Below are 21,968 nucleotides of genomic sequence, written 5' to 3'. Positions count from 1 at the left end.
AAAAAAACTGTTTGAGGAGGTAGAGAGAGAAAGTCAAATTCTGTCAAGCTGGCAAGGCTCAGTAATCACTCTGATCTTCAAAGGTGGAGACAGAACATCTCCAGCAAGTTACAGGCTGATAGCACTTTTGAATGTGGACGCGAAGTACTACGCCTCACTACTCCTGGAAGATCCGACTACTTGGTCTGACAGCACAAAACTAATCCTGCTTAATCAAACAGGCTTCAGGAAAGGTTGTGGGACAATAACAAATATTTTATCACTCTCACTGATAGCCGATAAATACATCCGAAGGAAACAACAGCTGCATCTCTGCTTCATCTGCTTAAAGGTGGCCTTCGATAGCGTAAACCGCAATATTCTCTGGGGAAAACTGCGTAGCTGGAGTGTCCCGGATAAAATACTCACAGGTATACTGCTCTTATACTCCAACATGGATGGAAGTAAAATTGGGAGATGGAGCAAGTGTAGCAAGAAAGATTAAAACCAGCAAAGGGCTTAAACAAGGTTGTGTCCTGGCCCCTCATCTTTTCAATCTTTTCACGGCAGACCTCGCACCAAGGCTCAACAAGATCACATCCCATCCACCTAAATTAGGCACTCCATCACTAACCCATTTATCCTATGCAGACGACGTTGTATTGATTAGTTTAACCAAGATCGGCTTACACAGGTCACTTGCGGGAATGTTGGAATTTATAGCCAATAATAACTTAGAGATAAACACCATAAAAATCAAACCAATGCTTATCCCCAGACAATGGACTGTCAGTCAACAACTCCAACTGGAAGGCAAAAAGTTAAAAAGCAGTGCCTAATTACAACTACTTGGGGTTCTACTTCGCCCAGCGTGACAACCACCAGCAGCAAGAGGCATAAGAACGTGCAGATCAGCAATTATGGTGACCTTAGACCCAACTGACAATCCATTGAATTGCCAACTGATAAAGTTCCTCTTAGCTCATGCACAAGCACTAATATGTAATCCTGCGCTCTGCCCACAAAAAGCAAAAAAGACGGCCAACTCAGAAGCAGAGTGTACACCCGAACACAATACAGAATAATACCAGAACATTCGGAGGAACACTTTACATGGACCAACTAATGCTTCAGACTTCCTAAACCTGTATATCATCACTATTAAAATGTCTATATTTAAAAAAAAAAAATAATAATGCTCTTTATTACATATAATCACAGCAGAAACGGAAAGTTTTACGGTTTTAGGAAAACAAAAAATGGAAAAACATTAACAGTTTTTACTCGTAGCATCCGGTTTTACAAAATGTATTGTTATGGTTTTAATTAACTGAAACAATAAACTTTTCTATTCTATTCTAAAAAATAAAAAGATAGGAGAGATTAGTTTTATATCATGCCAGGATCCGTATTTCTAACAAGGAGCTTCTCTTAATTTGGATCAGGGAAGGTCAGAGCTTTAAGTGGGCCGGGTCCACCGGCAATTCTAAAAAACAGGTGCTGAGACGGGTCCCTATCTATCTCTCCATTTTTGCCATCACCCTCAGAGTGAAAAAATCTTAATTTGCAACACTATCACCCTTCACTGCCTTTGATGCAACTTCAAAGAGACTCCTTACAGTTTTTTCACAGTCTCATCATTTCAGAACTGAATCATTTTCAATATTATATACAACAAAGTCATTCTTGTTACTTATTTGTTTTATGTCACTATCAACCATTAACACATTAACAAAGCCAATAGTCTAGGCTTGTTTAAAGTTGTGCTGCATAACTAAACACTTATAAGGCCCCAAAGGCGAGACCTATTGGCTATGCCATTGCTTGTTTACATATGCAATTTCCCTCTTATTGTGAAGCTTTAAATCTATACATCACTTTATATCTGAGACATCAACACAATTTTGTGATGAGCTGAAAACAAGAAGGTAAATTTGGGGCTGGAGACTGGGTAAATCATATCACTCACTAATCATAGAGCATGCTAGCTAGACAATTCCACCTCTCTGGCATGTTCCAAATAAACTTGCTAAATGGGGGCTGCTAGCTTTCACAACATGATGGGCTGCCATGACCCCCGACCCCCATATTAATGGTCGCCATTGTAGTGTGGACTCATTTTAACAGTTGATGCTCATGATTTCAGTTTTTACTCATGTTCGGCCTGCATGCGTGTTCTCAATCGACCTTTGCACAGAGACACGCACGTTTCAGGAAGTAGGCTCTCGCACTTTTGGCAGAAAAGTAAGGGTTGGGCAGTTTTCGCTCTCTTGCTGGGTATGACGATTCGGCTCACACCCCACAGACAGGCACCAACACCATTCTTGCCGGATTCGCCTCAGTTGGACAAACTTTCTCAGGCGCCCGTGAACTCACTGCTAGCACCAGACTCCGAGCGCGTCCGTTCGGCTCGGCTGAACTAGAAGCGCACGAGCCAGCAGCTTCAACACCATGACAGCCAGGTCACAGCAGAGGACCATCATCCTTTCGCTCCTGCGCCCGACTCACGCGGCGTGCGTGGTGGGCACCAAGTGCATGCTCGACATCCAAGGGTGAGACACGTCTTATTTTAACGTACGCTTTGAAAGTCGACAGCTGTTGTATTCACTTAGGCCCTTGGGCAAATTCCTTAATTAGTGCATGTTTAAGAATACCCACCGCAGATTATAGAAACTGCAGTTTTTTATTTCAGTTAGGACATTGGAAGGTGTTGATTTTGGAATGCTGCGTGCAGTGCGGCTAACCCTAAATGGGGTGGATGATCCAATATTTCTGCTGTGGTGATATGACCCGCAGGCTTGGGGAGAGGAGGTGGTCATGAAAGGTGGTGGCGGAGAAAGCAAGCCATAAGGCCAACCATTATTAGTACGGGTTTGGAGAGATTTTTTATTGACACGAAACCGAGAAAGGGTCTCAATTAAATTACACTTTTTTTTCTAAAATGTAAAAGCAATCTAAGTGACAGCATGTGGTCTTACACTAGCCACGAGATTATTTTTAACAGACACTCCACATTGCTTCTGGACTAACTGGGGATAATAAATGTGCTCACTAACACATAGCATGCATTCAGTGCAATGTTGCGTTCGGAATCTATTTTAATAAGTCTTTGGTTTTATTTTGTTCACTTAGCGTTATTGTTATTCTATATCATTTCAATTCCTATGTTCATCATGTCAATGGCTGTTTGATTTCACCTATTGTGATGACAACACATACGCTAATTAGTGCTCACCTTTGAAAATTCCCAAAACTTGAGAACTTTGCATGTTTACTTTAGAAATACTGTACTTTGTGGGGGTTGTATGACAATAGCACACATGCATTTACAACACATGGGTTTACCATGCATATATTACAATGCAATGCTTTTACCATGCAAACCGTTACCAGGCATATACCTTTCCCACACATGCCTTTACAACGCAAGGTAATTATCTATAAGGTAAGTGAAACCCGTACATATACATACATATATATATACATGTATGTTTTATATATATATAATATACATATATAGTTCTCATTTTTTTATTTGGGGGAAAATCCCCTTAAATCCCTCAATTTAAAAAAAAGATTATAAAAATAATTGTTTTAATTTTGGGGGACCTTTGAAATTCAAGGAGAGGGGACTCTATATTCCAAAGGGATGGAGCACCCAGAAACAGTCAACTTAAAAAGAAGGTTTCCTTTGGGTAGAATGCAAATTTTAACAGTCACACTACTCACACAACTCAAGTACACCCCTTCTTGAGGGACCCAAATGAAGCACTTATAAATCACCAACTAGATTCTTTTATATAAAAAATTTATTCATCAGATTTATTTTACCCAAAGCGATTCCACAAAATACAATTTATACATTACACAATTTCATGTTAAAATACAATTAAAAATCACAACAAATGTTAAAAAAGGAGAAACCTCGAAAGACAATATCCTCTGTCTTCACTCGTGTTAATTGGCTTAATCAATAGATAGCTTTAAAGTACCGATCTATTTTTCCTGTCTCTAATGTAAAGTTGACTTAGGCCCAATTTAACACCCTTTTATCCTCAAGCGTCAACGCATTTCGATGGCATATTTATTATTAATACCATCTTCTTCAGGATATATACTTTGTTCTCCTTATACGATACAATTAAAATTAAAATTCCAAGATCTTAACAAAGCGTTGGGTCTGCAGAGATATGGCTATGACCAGGTCTATCATGCAGGATTTGGGAGGGGGTCTCAAGGGGTAGCGATCTTGGTGCACCGCAGACTGTCCTACACCCACACGAAACAGTGGTAGGTATGTTTTTATACAGGGGACGATAGGTACCGAGACTCTAATACTTGGGAGTGTCTACGCTCCGCCCCCGCTCCAGTGGGTACTGATAGAGAAACTGTTTACTGTATGGGCTGAAATTCCAGAGGGACTAGCGGTGATCGGAGGGGACTGGAATGATGTCATGCACAGCCGACTTGATCGCTTTAGGCCTGGGGGCGACCCTCCTGCAGATACTCCCACTGAACTGAGTGATATGGTGCGGGGCATAGATTGGGTAGACATATGGCGACACCTCCACACCTACGAACGAGAATACTCCTATGTCTCGGCGGTTCACCACTCGTTTTCGAGACTATATTTTTGTCCCTACTTCCGTGGCGAGGAGAGTTGGTTCGGCGCCCATTCTGCCGCGGGGTCTCTCGGACACTCTACAGTAGTGGTAGAAGTCACATTAGACAAGAGGAGACAGCCATTTCGGTGGCGCCTCTCTGCCTGGAACCTGCAGCAGGCAGCATACCAGCAGCATATAGGGGCGGCTATTGCTAGCTACTGGGAGGAGAATCTCGGTACAGTGGCGGACGCGAGGACGGCTTGGGAGGCCCTGAAACCCACCCTGCGTGGGATAGACATAGCCTGGTGTGCAGCGGCGTGCCGGAAGCGGAAAGAGGAAATAGTGAAGGCAGAGGCGGTGGTAGAGCTGTTGGAAAATCAATGCGGGGCTGCGAGTCATCAAGAGGGAGTGGGGCAGCTGCTCCTGGCACAGCAATCATACGCGTCCCTACTACTGGACAAGGCCCGACAGATCTGGTTGGCGACTAGAAGTAGAATATACCAATGGGGCGACAAGTCTAGCACAATGCTTCACAGGCTTTGCCCGGGCACATTTCAGACATATGAGATGCCGGCCCTTAAAGATGACACCAGGGCCTCCATTTCGGACCCGAAGGAGCTGGCGGACAGCTTTGCTCGCTACCTTGCGGCCCAATATGCTCCACGGGAATCCCTCCCAGCAATAGATGTTGAAAAATTCATAAATGACCTTCCGCCTCGCGCACTCCCAGACGACGTGCGGGAGCGGCTTGAGACCCCACTATCAGCGGAGGAACTAGGTACGGCCCTTGGAGAGCTTAATACTGGCAAGGCCCCTGGGCCTAATGGGTTCCCAAGTGAGTTCTTTAAAAGATATCACCTCCAGCTGGGGCCACACTATAGGTCAGCCCTGGAGGCGGCGAGAGAAGAAGGTCTCCTGCCAGCAGATTGGAGACATGCAGAAATCGTAGTGTTCTGCAAGCCCGGACGGCCCCCGACCGTCACAAATCATATCGTTCAATCTCCCTTTTAAATATTGAGGCCAAAATATTGGCCAAGGCCCTTGCAAATCGGCTACTCCCATATATCACGGACCTGGTACACCCGGATCAGGCCGGCTTCATGCCTCAAAGAGCAACAAGACACAATATCAGATGTGCGCATGTGGCGGTAGAGGCGATGGCTAGGACCGGGGATCAATCGGCGCTACTACTAGCAGACATAGCAAAAGGCCTTTGACTCCCTGAGCTGGACATTTCTATTTGCGCTCCTGACGCATCTAAATCTGGTGCCACATTTCATGTCTTATATCCGGCTGCTGTATACCGACCTGACAGCCATGGTGAGAGTGGCGGGAGAGACGTCGGCGGCCTTCCCTGCAGGACGGGGTACCCGGCAGGGGTCCCCCCTCTCGCCGTACCTCTTTGCCCTGGCTATGGAACCGCTTGCTGCATGGGTCCGGATGGATGCGCAGCTGCGGGGTTTTGAATGGGAAGCGGGACCCTTGCATAGAATCGCATTATATGCGGACGATGTCCTGTTCTTCCTTATGAATGTGAACCGGTCCGGACCACGGGTCCTTGAGATCATGAAAATTTTCGGGGAGGTGTCGGGGCTGTACCTGAATCCGCGGAAATCCACGCTTTGGATGCTTGGCGATTGCTCCCGGATTGGGGCGTGGGCATCGGTACTGCAGATGGCGGCTGGGGGCCTCAAATATCTGGGGGTGTTTTTGATGGCCTCGCCGGCTATTGCCTGGGAACGTAATATAGTTCCGGTGTGGGACAAGGTACAGCAAGAGATGAAGTGCTGGTCTCGTATGCCCCTTAATATATATGGCAGGTCAGCAATATTCAAGATGGTAGCCCTCTCCCGTTTGCTATACCAGCTGCAGAATCACCCGTACCCGATCCAATCGCAATGATTCAAACAGGTTAACTCCGCTCTAGGCCTATTTCCTTGGGACGGAGGGGCGTCGAGAGTGGCCCTGCGTACCTGTTTTTTGTCCACATATTGTGGGGGACTGGCGACGTCAGATATGTTGTCATATTACCAAGCATCACACTTAGTGGTCTTAAACGATTGGTGGTATGGGGACAAGGGGGACCCGGCCTATGCCCTTGAGAGATACCTGATGGACCCAGACACGTTACACACCATTCTGTACTCGGCACGGTTGAGAAGAGGGCTGCCAAGAGCAACACAGGTGGTATTTCAGCTCTGGCGACAAACATTGCGTCGTATGGGTTGGTGTGGGAAACTGACGAGGGAGACCCCGCTCTGGCACAATGGGCAGCTGCCGGCGCTGGCGTCACTGCAGGGCTTTGGTGGCTGGGACTCGATAGGAGTCTCTGCACTGGGACATGTCTTGAAGGGCACTACACTTAAATCATTTCAGGAACTCAGTGAAGAATTCAGTATGCCCCGAACGCAGTTCTTTAGATACCTACGATTGAGACATGCCCTCACTCCCACACTGGAACAACTAGATTCACTGCCAGAATTCAGTCCAATAGAAGCAAAGGTGTTCATGGGGGACCTGGGGTAGAAGAAAATTTCCCGTATATATCAGACACTGGTCACTCATTGCTCTTCTGACTTGCAGCCCCTGCGGGATCGCTGGGTGAGAGATGTGGGGGAGCTGGGAGAGGAGGACTGGCGAGAGGCCCTTGAATCCTCTAGGGGAGCAGCTATTGCAGTGCGCTGATACAGTTTAAGTACTTACACCGGGCCTACTGTACCAGAGAGAGATTGTGGAAGGCTGGCCTGATCGAGTATCCAATGTGTTTGAGATGTAAACCGGGAGACAGGTGACCTCCTGCATACAGTATGGGGCTGTAGTAGCCTAGTGAGATTTTGGACAGGAATATGGAACTGTCTGTCTGAGGTGCTGGGGTGGGACCTCCCTCGTACTCCAAAGCTGGGACTACTACACATCCTGGAGGGGGTAGGAGGCAACATTTACAAAAGACACTTTCTTCTGCTGGGCCTAAGAGTGGCAAAGAGAGATGTGGCTCAGGCCTGGAAGGACCCCAGGGCCCCCACAGTGGTCGGATGGAAAAAGGGACTAGACTTTTGCATGGGTTTAGAAAGACCAGTGTTCGAAGCCAGGGGCTGTCCCAAAAACATTATAAAATTTTGAAAAGATGGGCGGACTACAGGGGCCTATGGCTTGAGCCCCCAGTACCGGCGGGAGGCGAGGAGGAGCGGGTGTGATGGGTGTGATGGGAGGCTAAGATGTTTTCATTATTCCGTATATCTATATTATGGACAGTATCGGAGAGACGTTGTGCAAAGGGGGGAAGGAGGGAGGGACTGGGGGGAGTTGGGAAAGGGGCTAGGGGTTGGAGGGGAGTTTTCTAATGACAAAATTAATCGCTGATTCTGATGTACTGTACTTGCTGCAGCTTCTCCGGAATGCGGAGTGCTGTGTCTTCTATGCGATTTTCTCAATAAAAAAGTTGTGAAAAAAAATTCCAAGATCTTTACGAATTCAAACCGGTGCCTCACTGCACTCTGGGATTTTGTTCCTCAATTTATCTTATGCAGGGATGATTTGAAGAGATTCCTCATGGATACTTTTCTCTTTTCGTTCTGCAACCTTTAAGTGGATAATGAGCCGGTGTTTTCCAAGTTATTTCTGGTGTCCAGTCTACTAATAATCAACCCGGCAGTGTGTCAATCTTATTGCAACGTCCTGTTTTTTATGGCTTTGAACACCTTCCCTTCATATTTTTTCTCCCTCTGGTACTTAGGTTGTGGCTTTTATTCCGACGAGCACAGCGTTCAACCGGGTTTCTTTAACAGCAAAGGTTCATTATCCATTTAATGGTTACAGAACGAAAAGAGAAAAGTATCCGTGAGGAGTCTCTTCAAATCATCCCCGCATAAGATAAACTGAGGAAAAAAAAACACAATTTGTGAAGGATGCACACCCTCGCCATTCACTACTTATTCCCCAACATATTGCATCAGTCATGACATCTTCTATGACATCATTGATAACATCACTTTAACATTTGAAATAAACTTATTGATGAGAAAATTGTGCGTGGCAGGTTTGTGAGTTATGGTTACCATAGGGCATGAGTTATAGTTACTTGAGATAACTTCAACTATAACTGCTGAGTTATTGTGGTTTTGTGTCTGTAAATTTGGAAGCTAACTATAATGTCCCTGTAACCTTTGTTTTTTAGTGAACTACATGAGTTTTTAAAATTCAATTTCCGAACTATACACCATCCCTGTAACTATATATATATATATATATATATATATATATATATATATATATATATATATATATATATATATATATATATATATATATATATACATATACATATGTATAAATAAATAAATAAATAAATAAATAAATATATATATATATATATATATATATATATATATATATATATATATATATATTACCTACTGACAGTCGCCAGTAGGTAGTTATAGTTAGGACCTAGTTTCCATGGGAAATCTACAACATTCTATTTAGAATAACTTTGGCGCCGGTGGACGAATCTTCGCGAATTTCTCTAAGAAAATGGCCTGCTCAGTTCCGCTCCTTCCCTGAAAGTTTGGGGGTGATTCGTCAAGTGGGGCCGAGAAAAAAGGGGGATTCCCAAAACGTGTTTTCCCCACGCAATTTTCCATAGGGACCTTTTGCCAGGGGTACAGCTGGAACGACCGAAAGAAATTACACGACATTTGACAGAGAGGTAGAGTTCTGTTCGTAGATTGTTCTTTTTGTTAAATGGTGTAAATCCGTTCAGTAGTTCTGAGAAAATTTAAAGTAAAATCATAGCGATATCTAGAGACGAAGTTCAGCACGCGTACTGAAATCTGTTCAATTACGAGCGCGAGCTGCATGCTGATTGGCTGTGAACTGTCTGTCAACACTCGAAACCAGGAAGTGTTGGCGGCCATCTTGTGCCTCGCTAGAACCGATACACCAGAAAACAGTAAAACAAAGTTGAGGAATAAAGGAAGGGGGTAGGCTTGAGACATTCTGACCCTCTAGGCTTGCTCAGGGGGTCGTACATGGATGTTTAGGCTCTATTTTTTCATTTTATTTTTTAAAGAACAATCATGGCGCACGTGCATGGAAATACGTACAATTACGAGCAGGAGCTGCATGCTGATTGGCTGTCAATACTCCAAACCAGGAAGCTGGTGACCACCCCCACCCACTACGCCGGACACACACTCGACCCCGTCTTCTCATCCAGCAAGGACATCGCCTTCAGCCACGCCACCGGACTCCACTGGACGGACCACAGCTGCGTCCACTTCAGCTTCAGAAGGACCACGATCCCCCACCACCAACAACAGGTTGCACGCAGAAGCTGGAACAAGACCACAGCCGACCAGCTCGCGACTTCCCGGAGCAAGAACCCACCCATCAGCGCAACGAACCCCAGCCAAGCGGCCACCAACCTCACGAAGTGGATCAGCGACTGCGCTGACGACCTCGCCCCCCTGAGGACCCCGCCTAGCAGACCCGGCAGCAAGAAAGCCCCATGGTTCACCGAAGAACTCAAGAGCTCCAAGAAGAACTGCCGAGCCTTCGAGAGAACCTGGCGCAGAGACCCAACACCGGACAACATGACTGCCCTCAAGCTCGCCACCCGAAAACACCACCAACTCATCCATGCAACCAAGAAAACCGCATTCAAGGAACGACTGGACAACAACGCACACAACAGCAAGGAACTCTTCAACATCGTTAAAGAGCTCTCCCACCCCAACGCCGGAAACAACGACATCACTCCTTCGCAAGACCTCTGCAACTCCCTCGCCTCCTACTTCCACAACAAGATCGCGGACATACACAACAGCTTCAGCACTCAACCGACGCACGCCACGACCGAACCACCGCCCCCCACCTTCACCCTCCGCGCCTGGACCCAGATCAGCACCGAAGACACCGTCCGCACGATGAACTCCATCCACTCCGGATCTTCGACAGACCCCTGCCCTCACCACGTCTTCAACAAGGCCGATGCTGTCATCGCACCCCACCTGCGGGACATCATCAACACCTCCTTCGACACCGCTACCTTCCCGGAGAGCTGGAAGCACGCCAAACTCAGCGCTCTACTAAAGAAGCCATCAGCCGACCCCACCGACCTCAAGAACTACCGCCCCATCTCGCTGCTCCCGTTCCCAGCAAAAGTCATCGAGAAGACCGTCAACAAGCAGCTGGCCGCCTTCCTCAAGACAAACTAATCTCTCGACCTCTCTGAGTCTGGCTTCCGGGCCAACCACAGCACCGAGACCGCCCTGATCGCAGCCACCGATGACATCCGAGCCCTGCTTGACAACGGAGAAACAGCAGCCCTCATCCTCCTAGACCTCTCCGCGGCCTTCGACACTGTCTGCCACCGTACACTAGTGCAGCGACTCCGCAACTTCGGAATCCAGGAGAAGGCACTGGAGTGGATCATCTCCTTCCTCGCCGGAAGGACACAGAGAGTTCGCCTCCCCGGTTCAGATCTGAAGCCACCAAAGTCATCTGCGGCGTTCCTCAAGACTCCTCGCTCAGTCCAACCCTCTTCAACGTCTACATGAGCTCCCTCGCAGACATCGCATGCCAGCACAACCTCAACATCATCTCCTACGCCGACGACACCCAGCTGATCCTCTCCCTCACCAACGAACCCACCACCGCCAGAGCCAACCTCCACGAATGGATGAAAGAGGTAGCCGAATGGATGAAGAACAGTCGCCTGAAACTGAACTCGGACAAGACGGAAGTCCTCATCCTGGGATCCTCACCCTCCGCCTGGGACGACTCCTGGTGGCCCCCCGCCCAAACCAACAGACCACGCACGCAACCTAGGCTTCATCCTGGACTCCTCCCTCTCCATGACCAGACAAGTCAACGCAGTCTCCTCGTCGTGCTTCAACACCCCGCGCATGCTACGTAAGATCTTCCGGTGGATCCCCACCGAGACCAGGAAGACGGTCACCCAGGCCCTCGTCACCAGCCATCTGGACTACGGCAACTCCCTCTACGCAGGAACCACCGCCAAACTCCAGAAGAGACTTCAGCGGATCCAGAACGCCTCAGCACGACTCATCCTGGACATCCCCCGTCGCAGCCACATCTCCGAACACCTGAGAGACCTGCCCTGGCTCCCGGTCAACAAGAGAATCACCTTCCGTCTCCTCATCCACGCTCACAAAGCCCTACACAACCAAGGACCAGGATACCTCAACAGCCGCCTCAACTTCTACGCTCCCAAACGCCAGCTTCGATCGACCGGCCACTCCCTCGCCGCCGTCCCCCGAATCCGAAGAGCCACCACAGGGGGACGGTCCTTCTCCTACCTTGCCACCAAGACATGGAACTCCCTCCCGACCCACCTCCGCCTGACCCAGGACCACCTCGCCTTCAGAAAGCAGTAGCGGACCCCCCTCCCCTAGCGCCTTGAGACCCTCTGGGTGAGTAGTGCGCTATATAAATGCTTTGATTGATTGATTGATTGATGTGTTGGCCGCCATGTTGTTAGTCAGGAGAGCAGAGTCACAAGAAAACAGTAAAATAAAGTTGAGAAATAACGGGGCAGGGTGGAAAGATTCTGAGGCTATAGTCTTGGTCAGGGGGCGGTACATGGATCTTTATGCTCAATTTTTTATTTTTTTTAAAATAAAAAATGTCGGGGTACTTGTGCAGTTCTTGCACGCGGTGGAAAAGGTGAATAAAAAGTAGAAGTCTGTTTTATTCATTAGGTCCCGGGGGGGCAAATTACGGGGGCAATTTTTCTGCATAATGGGGGCATCTAAGGCACCCTGAGCACTGGGGTACGTCACTCCTCTGGTTTTATTTTGAAGTATGGGGGGGTTACGGTCCTACTCCCCGCAGTCTCCGTGAGCGGCACCCCTCGGGTCTTTTAAAAAAAAAAATGTTTTGAGCTCTCTTTCTTTCCCCATACACGTCGCGGGGAACGCCACATTTCTGGGGCAGTGATATGTAAAATGACCTTCCAGCTCCGGGTACCTGCATTGTCTGGAGTTTTTTATTAATGTTGGGAGGGTGGGGTTGATAATACGTCCTTGTAAATTCCCATAGAAGCCTATGTTCTGGTGTTAATATGGGTTTCTATGGGAAATAACAAGGCCGTATTATGAAGCTCATTATCGCCGTTTTATCAGCAGTTTCCTGCCAATAAAACGGCAATAATTTTAACACCGGTCCTTGATAATATGCACCTAAGTTTACTGGTCAAAAAACAAGAGCAATGGGCCATATTATCAACAAAAGACGAAACATTATTGTCGCTTTTATTGGCAGGAAACTGCAGATAAAGCGGCGATATTGGGCTTGATAATATGCCTTTGTGAATAACCATAGCAGCCTAGGTTAACATCAGAACTTGGGCCGCTATGGGAATTTACAAGAGCCTATGGTTTTTTATTAATGTTGGGAGGGTGGGCTTGATATTACGTCCTTGTTAATTGCCATAGAAGCCTATGTTCTGGTGTTAACATGGGCTTCTATGGGAAATAACAAGGCCGTATTATCATGGTCATTATCACAGTTTTATCAGCAGTTTCTTGGCAATAAAATGGCGATATTTGTAACACCGGTCTTTTTGAGCTCTCTCTCTCTCTCCCCGTACACGTCGCGTGGAACGCCACATTTCTGGGGCAGTGATATGTAAAATGACCTTCCATCTCCGGGTACCTGCATTGTCTGGAGATTTTTATTAATGTTGGGAGGGTTTGTTTGAGAATACGTCCTTGTAAATTCCCATAGAAGCCTATGTTCTGGTGTTAACATGGGCTTCTATGGGAAATAACAAGGCCGTATTATGAAGCTCATTATCGCCGTTTTATCGGCAGTTTCCTGCCAATAAAACTGCGATAATTTTAACACTGGTCCTTGATAATATGCACCTAAGTTTACTGCTAAAAAAAAAGAACAATGGGCCATATTATCAACAAAAGGCGATACACTATCGTCGTTTTTATCAGCAGGAAACTGCCGATAAAGCAGCGATAATGGGCTTGAGAATATGCCCTTGTGAATAACCATAGAAGCCCAGGTTTAGATCAGAACTTGGGCTGCTATGGGAATTTAGAAGGGCCTATGGTTTTTTATTAATGTTGGGAGGGTGGCCTTGATATTACGTCCATGTTAATTGCCTTAGAAGCCTATGTTCTGGTGTTAACATGGGATTCTATGGGAAATAACAAGGTCGTATTATGATGGTAATTATCGCTGTTTTATCGGCAGATTCTTGCCAGTAAAACGGCGATAATTGTCACACCGTTCTTTGATAATATGCACCTAAGTTTACTGGTCAAAAAAAGAGCAATGAGTCATATGGAAAGGGGCGACCACTCGGTCCCCCCGAACGTATGGCGGAGTGCCTCGATCCCCCCGGGAAGCCATTTTTGGGCGGGAGGCGCGTCTCGGCTGGTATGCCCGAAGCGGCGTAGCCGGGGCGCGCCTGTTCCCGCCCTAGAGTGGGCTGGCCTAGACACTGACGCAGCCAGCCACGCCCTCGGGACGGGCAGGGGCGGGTTTACGCCCGCCCTGAAGACGGATAAAAGGAGACGCAAGGCCAGAAGACGTCCTCTTGTTCTTGTGCTCCGAAGCTGCACCTCCTCGCTACACGTGAGCTCGGGACAGAACAAAGAGCCAATTTTGAGCGTTTTGATCTTTTTCTTTGTCTTCCAGATACTTCGTCGAAGAAGATGCCCAGGAAAGGCGAAAAGAGAATGACGACTGACCAGATGGTTCGGGCACTCTTTAAAGATATGTCCGACATAAAGAAACGGTTGGCGGAGCGAGATGGGGAGGAGGGTTCGGGCCCTTCGCCGGCTGGAGGGAGACCTAAGAGGCCGAGAAAGGTTCCAGCCGGTGGGGACGTCCCGGTTCCCTCTGCCCCTCTCGAGGCGCCGACCCCAGTACCGATAGAGGGGAATCCAATCCCGGGGGTCGTCTCCCCGACATCCAAGGAAGACATGCCCCCCGAGCTGGCAGCACAGCTAGCAGCGTGGTTGGGGGATAGTGGTGATGGCGCCACGGCTGCCGAGGCACAGGCGCTGATAAAAGGGCTTCGTGAGAAGAAAGAGGCAGCTAGAGTGGCGGGGATAGACAAGCCGCAAGCGGCAGAAGCTGCGTCCGGTGCAGGTAAGCGGCCATTGCCGATTGCAAGGGACGAGTCAGCACCCTCTCGTAGAGAGAGATTGGGACAACATGTGCCGTTAGCTATAAAAGAAAAGATCTGGGCGGGAGAGTACGTGAATATTTTTTCCCTGCTTGTTGATCATTATGATGTGGAGCATGTGAAAAGTCAGAAGGACTTGATGCATCCGAGTGTTTGGCGCGCAAAAATGGCCGCCTTTAAGGTTAATGAGAACATTGGCAACTGGGGCAATGCATGGGGTATTTTCACATCGATTTTGGGGGAACGTAGGCCCGAGTTGCTCCCTGAGTTTCCCGTTTACCAATCACGAATTATGGGTTACTCGACAACGTATCAAGGTAACCATTGGTTTTGTTATGACAATCTGTTCAGAAAGGAAAAGGAACATAACAAGAGTTTGACTTGGGATTGTTACGATTCGTTAACTTGGGACAAAATGAAAGAATCAGGAATGTTAAGAATGCCATTGGTCGGGAGCAATGTTGTTGATTACTCCCGCCAAAATGTGGGGACGCCCTTTCGACCAAGTACGAGCACCGACGACCAGTCAAGGCCCGCAGGCAATACAGGGAAAAAGGGTTTCTGTTTTAATTTCAACAAGGGGAAATGTACCAGGCCTCCGGGATCGTGTAAGTTCAAACATGAGTGTAGTACGTGTGGGTCGTCCCATCCTGAGTCATCGTGCAGAGCCAGAACGGGTGAGAATGGGGGTAAGGGGGGCGCCAAACAGGTCTAAGCTAGGCCGAGGGGCGCCTTTACCAACCCCGATTGATACCTTGGCAATGATTCCCTGGCTCAGCGAATACCCGGATCGTACTTCTGCCGGGGTGCTACGGAACGGTTTTACACATGGTTTCCGCATCCCGGTAGGGGACTTTCAGGGTGTAGGGACGTGCAAAAATCAACTTTCCGTTTTACAACATACATCGGTAGTGCAAGAGAAAATTCAGAAAGAGGTTAGCCGGGGACGGGTCGCCGGCCCGTTTAGTGAACCTCCGGTACCAGGTTTCGTTTGTTCTCCGTTAGGGGTGGTCCCCAAGAAGGACCCGGGTGAGTTCCGTTTGATCCATAATCTGTCTGCTCCACGAGGTCTTTCGGTGAACGACGCAATTGATCCAGAAGTTTGTTCGGTGCGATACGCATCTTTTGATGAGGCAGTAGCCATCTTGAATCGCCTGGGGCACGGGACGTTGATGGCGAAATCTGATATCGAGTCAGCGTTCCGGTTGCTCCCGGTACACCCAGACGATCAGCGTCTTTTGGGATTCGGGTTCCAGGGGTCATTTTACATGGATAGGTGTATGCCAATGGGTTGCTCTATTTCATGTGCTTACTTTGAGCAATTCAGTACTTTCCTGCAGTGGGTGTTCACTGAGACAGCGGGTTTCCGAAATGTAATGCATTACCTTGACGACTTTCTGTTCCTTGGCCCCGCCGGTAGTCCCGAATGTGCCCAGGCTTTAGACGAATTCTGTGTGTTAATGGGTCATCTCGGCGTGCCGTTGGCACCGGGTAAAACTATGGGTCCCACGACTTGCCTCGAGTTTCTGGGGATCGAGTTGGACTCAAGGGAGGGGTGCTTCCGTTTACCAGCTAGCAAGGTGTCGAAATTTAGGGCAGCCCTCCAAGTATGTTTAACTGCATCCAAGGTTACACTGCATCAGTTGCAACAGTTAGTGGGAAAGTTGAACTTTGCCTTGAGAGTGATACCAATGGCTCGCCCCTTTTCCCGCTCAATTGCCCAAGCGATGGTTGGCCTGAAGGAGGGTCATCATCGCACAAGGTTATCGACTGAGGTCCGCCAGGACATGCGGATTTGGTTAGCATTCTTGGCGGACTTCAATGGCCGAGTTGTCTGGAACAAGCCAGTCATGTCCTCCGATGAGCTTGGGCTATGGACAGATTCAGCAGGAAGCGTAGGTTTTGGCGCCATCTTCGGCACAAAATGGTCGGCACAGAAGTGGCCCCTATGGTGGCACGAGAAGGGGCTGACAAGTAACATCGCTTTCCTCGAATTATTTCCCATTCTGGTGGCCCTGAGAACCTGGCCAGAAGGGTTCAGAGATCATTCTGTTGTGTTCTGGTCCGACAATATGACCGTGGTAGAATGCATCAATAGTCAGGCAGCCCGTTGTAAATTGATTTTGAGGCTGCTCAAGGAAATTGTCTTACTGTGTATGCAACTGAACGTGGTATTCAGAGCAAAACATGTCCCTGGGGTGATGAATCAGGCCGCTGATGCACTGTCTCGTTTTCACATGCAGGCTTTCTCGGGTTTCCTTCCTTCAGCGGACCCGGAGCCGGCACCCTTCCCCGAAGCTCTCTGGTCTCTCGGTGCCCCGAACTTCGTCACCTCGTGGGAGAGAGTCTAGCACCCAGGACAAGGAAGGCATATGAAGGGGCGTTCCAGGCCTATTTAGCCTTTTTGGGGGCAGAGAGAGGGGGACTTTGGGGGCAGGAGGAGTTGGTAGTACTTTTCCTGATGTCCTTACGTAGGGCTGGGAAATCGGTGGCCACGGCCCAAAGGCATCGTGCCGCCATTTCCTTTGTTGCCAGGGCCCATGGCATCCTGGACCCGACAGCGTCTTTTACGGTACAGAAAGCGCTGCGAGGGTGGCAACGTCTGGAGGGTCGCAGAGTAGACGTAAGACGACCGATAGGTCTAGACAGGTTGTCCCAGTTGCTGACCATACTCCCTAACACATGCTCGTCCCCGTTCGAGACCTGTTTGTTCCGGACTGCATTTATGCTGGCATTTCACGGGGCTATGAGAGTTAGTGAGCTAGTTGCAAGGAACAAACGGGATGTGACGGGGGGCTTGTGCAGGGAGCAGGTTCAGATCAGGGGTGATGCGATGATTGTCTCCTTTCTCAGGTCCAAGACTGACCAAGATGGGAGGGGGGACTGCACGATCATTCGCAGGATCCCCGAGTCATCCATGTGTCCGGTTCAGTGCTTAGAAGATTACCTAGCACGAAGGGTGGCATCATGGGGGGGGACATTGTTGAGGCATGTAGACGCCACCCCGCTGACGAGGTTTCAGTTTCAGCGGGTGCTTGCAATGGCCATTGCCGCAGCGGGCTTGGACCCGGGTGAATTTGGGACCCATTCCTTTCGTATAGGGGCTGCCACAGAAGCTACAGCCAGGGGTCTTAATGTAGAACAAGTGAAACGGGTGGGGCGTTGGTCCTCCAATTGTTATAAGAGGTATGTGCGATTGCACATGTTGTGAAGCTGTAATCATGTACTCACGCTTCTTGTCTTTTGTTTGTTTTCAGTTGCGCAAGCCTACGCGGCAGGGCGGACTGTGCAGTTGACCCAACACCAGGCCAGCGGTCACACATCACCGGCTGAGAGAAAGGAGGTGTGGGTTGTAGGCCACTCATACGTGAGACGGGCCGCAGACGTATTCAAAGCAGGTGATATGATTCACGTACCTGGGGAATACGGGTACAGAGTGTCCTTCTACGGAAGGGGCGGTCTCTGTATTGACCAGTTTCAGGCATTTTTTGAGGGTTTGTTAGAGCGGATGAGGTCACCGCCGTCCATAGTCATAGTACATTTGGGGGGCAATGATCTAGTCACCACCGGTAGACGACTTCTCCTGGAGGCTATGCTTTCCACGGTAAGTTGGTTAGCAAGGAGAGTTCCGGGGTGTACAATTGCGTGGTCTCATATGATCCCACGAAAAGTGTGGCGGGGGGCTATCTCGATCCCTGCTTTGAATCATTCCGTTAAAAAATTGAATAACAAAGTGAGTCGGTTGTTCCGTTCCAAGACATTGCATTCGATCTCGCATAGTTGTATTAATGATGACAGTATGTATTTGGGGGATGGTGTGCATTTGTCGAGGGTGGGCAATGAGTTACTCATAGGTGACTTCCTAGCTTGGTTAAAATCGTTAAAACATGACCTTTAGGTAGGAGTTTGGTGGGGGGTCCGGATAGCCGGTCAACTATCCGGACCTGTGGCGGTAAGGTCATGATCGGTGAGCACTAATTGGTAGATCCCTATGAGTGGGCGTCACCCAACACGGATGGGAGCGCTCGGGGGAGGTGGCCATTGGCCCCTCAATGGGGAGGCGGTCCCGTCTAAGGGCGGGTCGCCGGAAGTTAAGGAAAGGCGGTCAAGGCCCCTTCCTGTGTAGGAGGGGTTACAGCCCCCTCCTGAGGAATTTCCCGGGGCCAGGGTCATCTGCGACGGCAGATGCGGTAAGTTGTGTGGGGTGGGGGGAGGTCCACGATACCTTCTAGATACCACACACAAGTATTCGAACGACCTTTAAATGGCGTCGAGTCTTAAGTGCCCCCGACAAGTCAAGGGAAATTGTTAGTAGTTGCACTTGAGGTAAGCCTCTGTGCTGTCGCCCTTCCCAAGTGGGAGGGGTAAGTCTGGTTAGGGATCTTGACACCGGTTATGACCTTGCCGTTGGCCCTTAAACGTTAGGATGTACAATTTCAGTGTTTATAGAGAATGTTTCTGTAGGATGCTAGTTCGGCTAGGAGAACCTCTGTATTAGAGAATATGTTAAGATTAGCCAAACATCGCAAATGTGATAATGAAATTGTACATAATATGAAACGTTTAATGTTTAATTTTTTGTTTTAATAAATACGGCCGCGGGAGGGTCACTCCCTCCCACATCCAAAAACTTTGAAGAACTGTTTCCGGTTTCCCTTCTTTTGGGGATCGTGTTGAGAGGGGGTGGCGGGTATCTCAGCCATATGGAAAGGGGCGACCACTCGGTCCCCCCGAACGTATGGCGGAGTGCCTCGATCCCCCCGGGAAGCCATTTTTGGGCGGGAGGCGCGTCTCGGCTGGTATGCCCGAAGCGGCGTAGCCGGGGCGCGCCTGTTCCCGCCCTAGAGTGGGCTGGCCTAGACACTGACGCAGCCAGCCACGCCCTCGGGACGGGCAGGGGCGGGTTTACGCCCGCCCTGAAGACGGATAAAAGGAGACGCAAGGCCAGAAGACGTCCTCTTGTTCTTGTGCTCCGAAGCTGCACCTCCTCGCTACACGTGAGCTCGGGACAGAACAAAGAGCCAATTTTGACCCACCCACCAGCCCCTGAGGACAGCAAGTTGTTGTGCAATAAAGTGGATTTTCTAAGTATGTTCTTCCTTTTTCGTTTACAGGTTGTGAAAGTATCAGTTTTGTTGTTTTTCATAATAAAGTATGGTGAATATCATTTAGGTTGTTGCGATTAAAAGGACTTGATGTAGTGTTGCTTTTTGAGCATGCTCTTTCGGTCGTAGCGACCAATGTTTTCATAAGTTCGAATTGTCGTATTTATTATTTTGGTAGGCGGTAAGGTCATGATCGGTGAGCACTAATTGGTAGATCCCTATGAGTGGGCGTCACCCAACACGGATGGGAGCGCTCGGGGGAGGTGGCCATTGGCCCCTCAATGGGGAGGCGGTCCCGTCTAAGGGCGGGTCGCCGGAAGTTAAGGAAAGGCGGTCAAGGCCCCTTCCTGTGTAGGAGGGGTTACAGCCCCCTCCTGAGGAATTTCCCGGGGCCAGGGTCATCTGCGACGGCAGATGCGGTAAGTTGTGTGGGGTGGGGGGAGGTCCACGATACCTTCTAGATACCACACACAAGTATTCGAACGACCTTTAAATGGCGTCGAGTCTTAAGTGCCCCCGACAAGTCAAGGGAAATTGTTAGTAGTTGCACTTGAGGTAAGCCTCTGTGCTGTCGCCCTTCCCAAGTGGGAGGGGTAAGTCTGGTTAGGGATCTTGACACCGGTTATGACCTTGCCGTTGGCCCTTAAACGTTAGGATGTACAATTTCAGTGTTTATAGAGAATGTTTCTGTAGGATGCTAGTTCGGCTAGGAGAACCTCTGTATTAGAGAATATGTTAAGATTAGCCAAACATCGCAAATGTGATAATGAAATTGTACATAATATGAAACGTTTAATGTTTAATTTTTTGTTTTAATAAATACGGCCGCGGGAGGGTCACTCCCTCCCACATCCAAAAACTTTGAAGAACTGTTTCCGGTTTCCCTTCTTTTGGGGATCGTGTTGAGAGGGGGTGGCGGGTATCTCAGCCATATTATCCACAAAAGGCGATACATTATCGTCGTTGTTATCGGCAGGAAACTGCCGATAAAGCTGCGATAATGGGCTTGGTAATATGGCCTTGTGAATAACCATAGGAGCCCAGGTTAATACTAGAACCTGGGCTGCTATGGGAAGTTACAAGGGCCTATTATCGCCGCTTTATCAGCAGTTTCCTTTGCTCTTTTTTTGACCAGTAAACTTAGGTGCATATTATCAAAGACCAGTGTTACAATTTTCATTTCTATGATAGTATGTAAAGCTTTCCTTTCTTTTTTGGTGTAGCAGTTGTACTCTCTTCGCAAGCTCAGCGTCGTTTCGAAGCCCACGTTTACTTTTTCTTCAAGTTCAACAAGCAAACCTTTCTTTGTATCAGATAGTAAATCTGTCGCTTTCTTTTCCCGTTTCGTGTGTGTCACCCGCTGCTGTACTTTTGTACAGTATTATTAGTCATATTTTTTATATATTTATTTGAAAGGTAGTGCTGAGCCGCCAAACGTTGATTATGTACTCCGTCCATCGCCATTTTCGTAGTTTCTCACCATTGTTTTTATTATATCTGTTAGTTAGAACTCAGTAGTTTTCAATCCTAGTCTTGAATATCTTACTATAGTATTTCAACATTATTTTAATTGTGGGCCGTCATACCCCTCCCCCACAAAATAAAAGAAGTATGTAGTTTTTTAAAATTAACTTTCATTAAACAATAAACATAAACAAAACTCAATTATAACTATTTTAGAACTGGAAAAATAACTTAACCAATGTTATAAACAAATTGTGAAATGGATTCCAAAAGGTGTACGATTGGTAATCTGAAAAAGAAAAAAGAAAATTAGACTTTAGAATTATGTAGATGTGAGTAAATGAGCTGAAGCATTACGGAGCATATTATCAAGAACGGCGATAAAATTATTGCCGTTTCATTGGCAGGAAACTGCAGCTAAAGTGGCGATAATGGGCATTATAATATGCTTTTATGAATTCCCATAGCAGTGCAGGTTCTGGTGTTAACCTGGGCTAATATGGGAATTTACAAGGGCATATTATCAAGCCCATTATCGCCGCTTTAGCAGCAGTTTCTTGTCGCTGAAACGGCGATAATTTTATCGCCGTTCTTGATACTATGCCCCTACAAGTTTTGTTAACTCTACGGTTTTACGTGTGCAGTGTG

At 48.0% G+C, this 21,968-nt stretch overlaps 1 protein-coding gene across 1 annotated transcript in view; it reads left to right on the top strand.

Annotated features, from left to right (window-relative positions):
- Positions 1–2,294: 2,294 nt before the first annotated feature.
- Positions 2,295–21,968, top strand: part of LOC147711064 (protein-arginine deiminase type-3-like) — a 533,984-nt gene continuing 514,310 nt past the window's right edge. The window contains exon 1 of the mRNA XM_086921887.1: positions 2,295–2,531. Within this exon, the coding sequence (XP_086778013.1) occupies positions 2,431–2,531 (101 nt within the window). The 5' untranslated portion in view covers positions 2,295–2,430. The remainder of the gene's footprint in view (positions 2,532–21,968) is intronic.

The sequence above is a fragment of the Lissotriton vulgaris genome, chromosome 5 (assembly GCF_964263255.1).
Source record: "Lissotriton vulgaris chromosome 5, aLisVul1.2, whole genome shotgun sequence".
NCBI classification, from domain to species: domain Eukaryota; kingdom Metazoa; phylum Chordata; class Amphibia; order Caudata; family Salamandridae; genus Lissotriton; species Lissotriton vulgaris.
The sequence above is the reverse complement of the archived record's forward strand: the minus strand, read 5'-3'. Positions and strand labels throughout refer to the sequence as shown.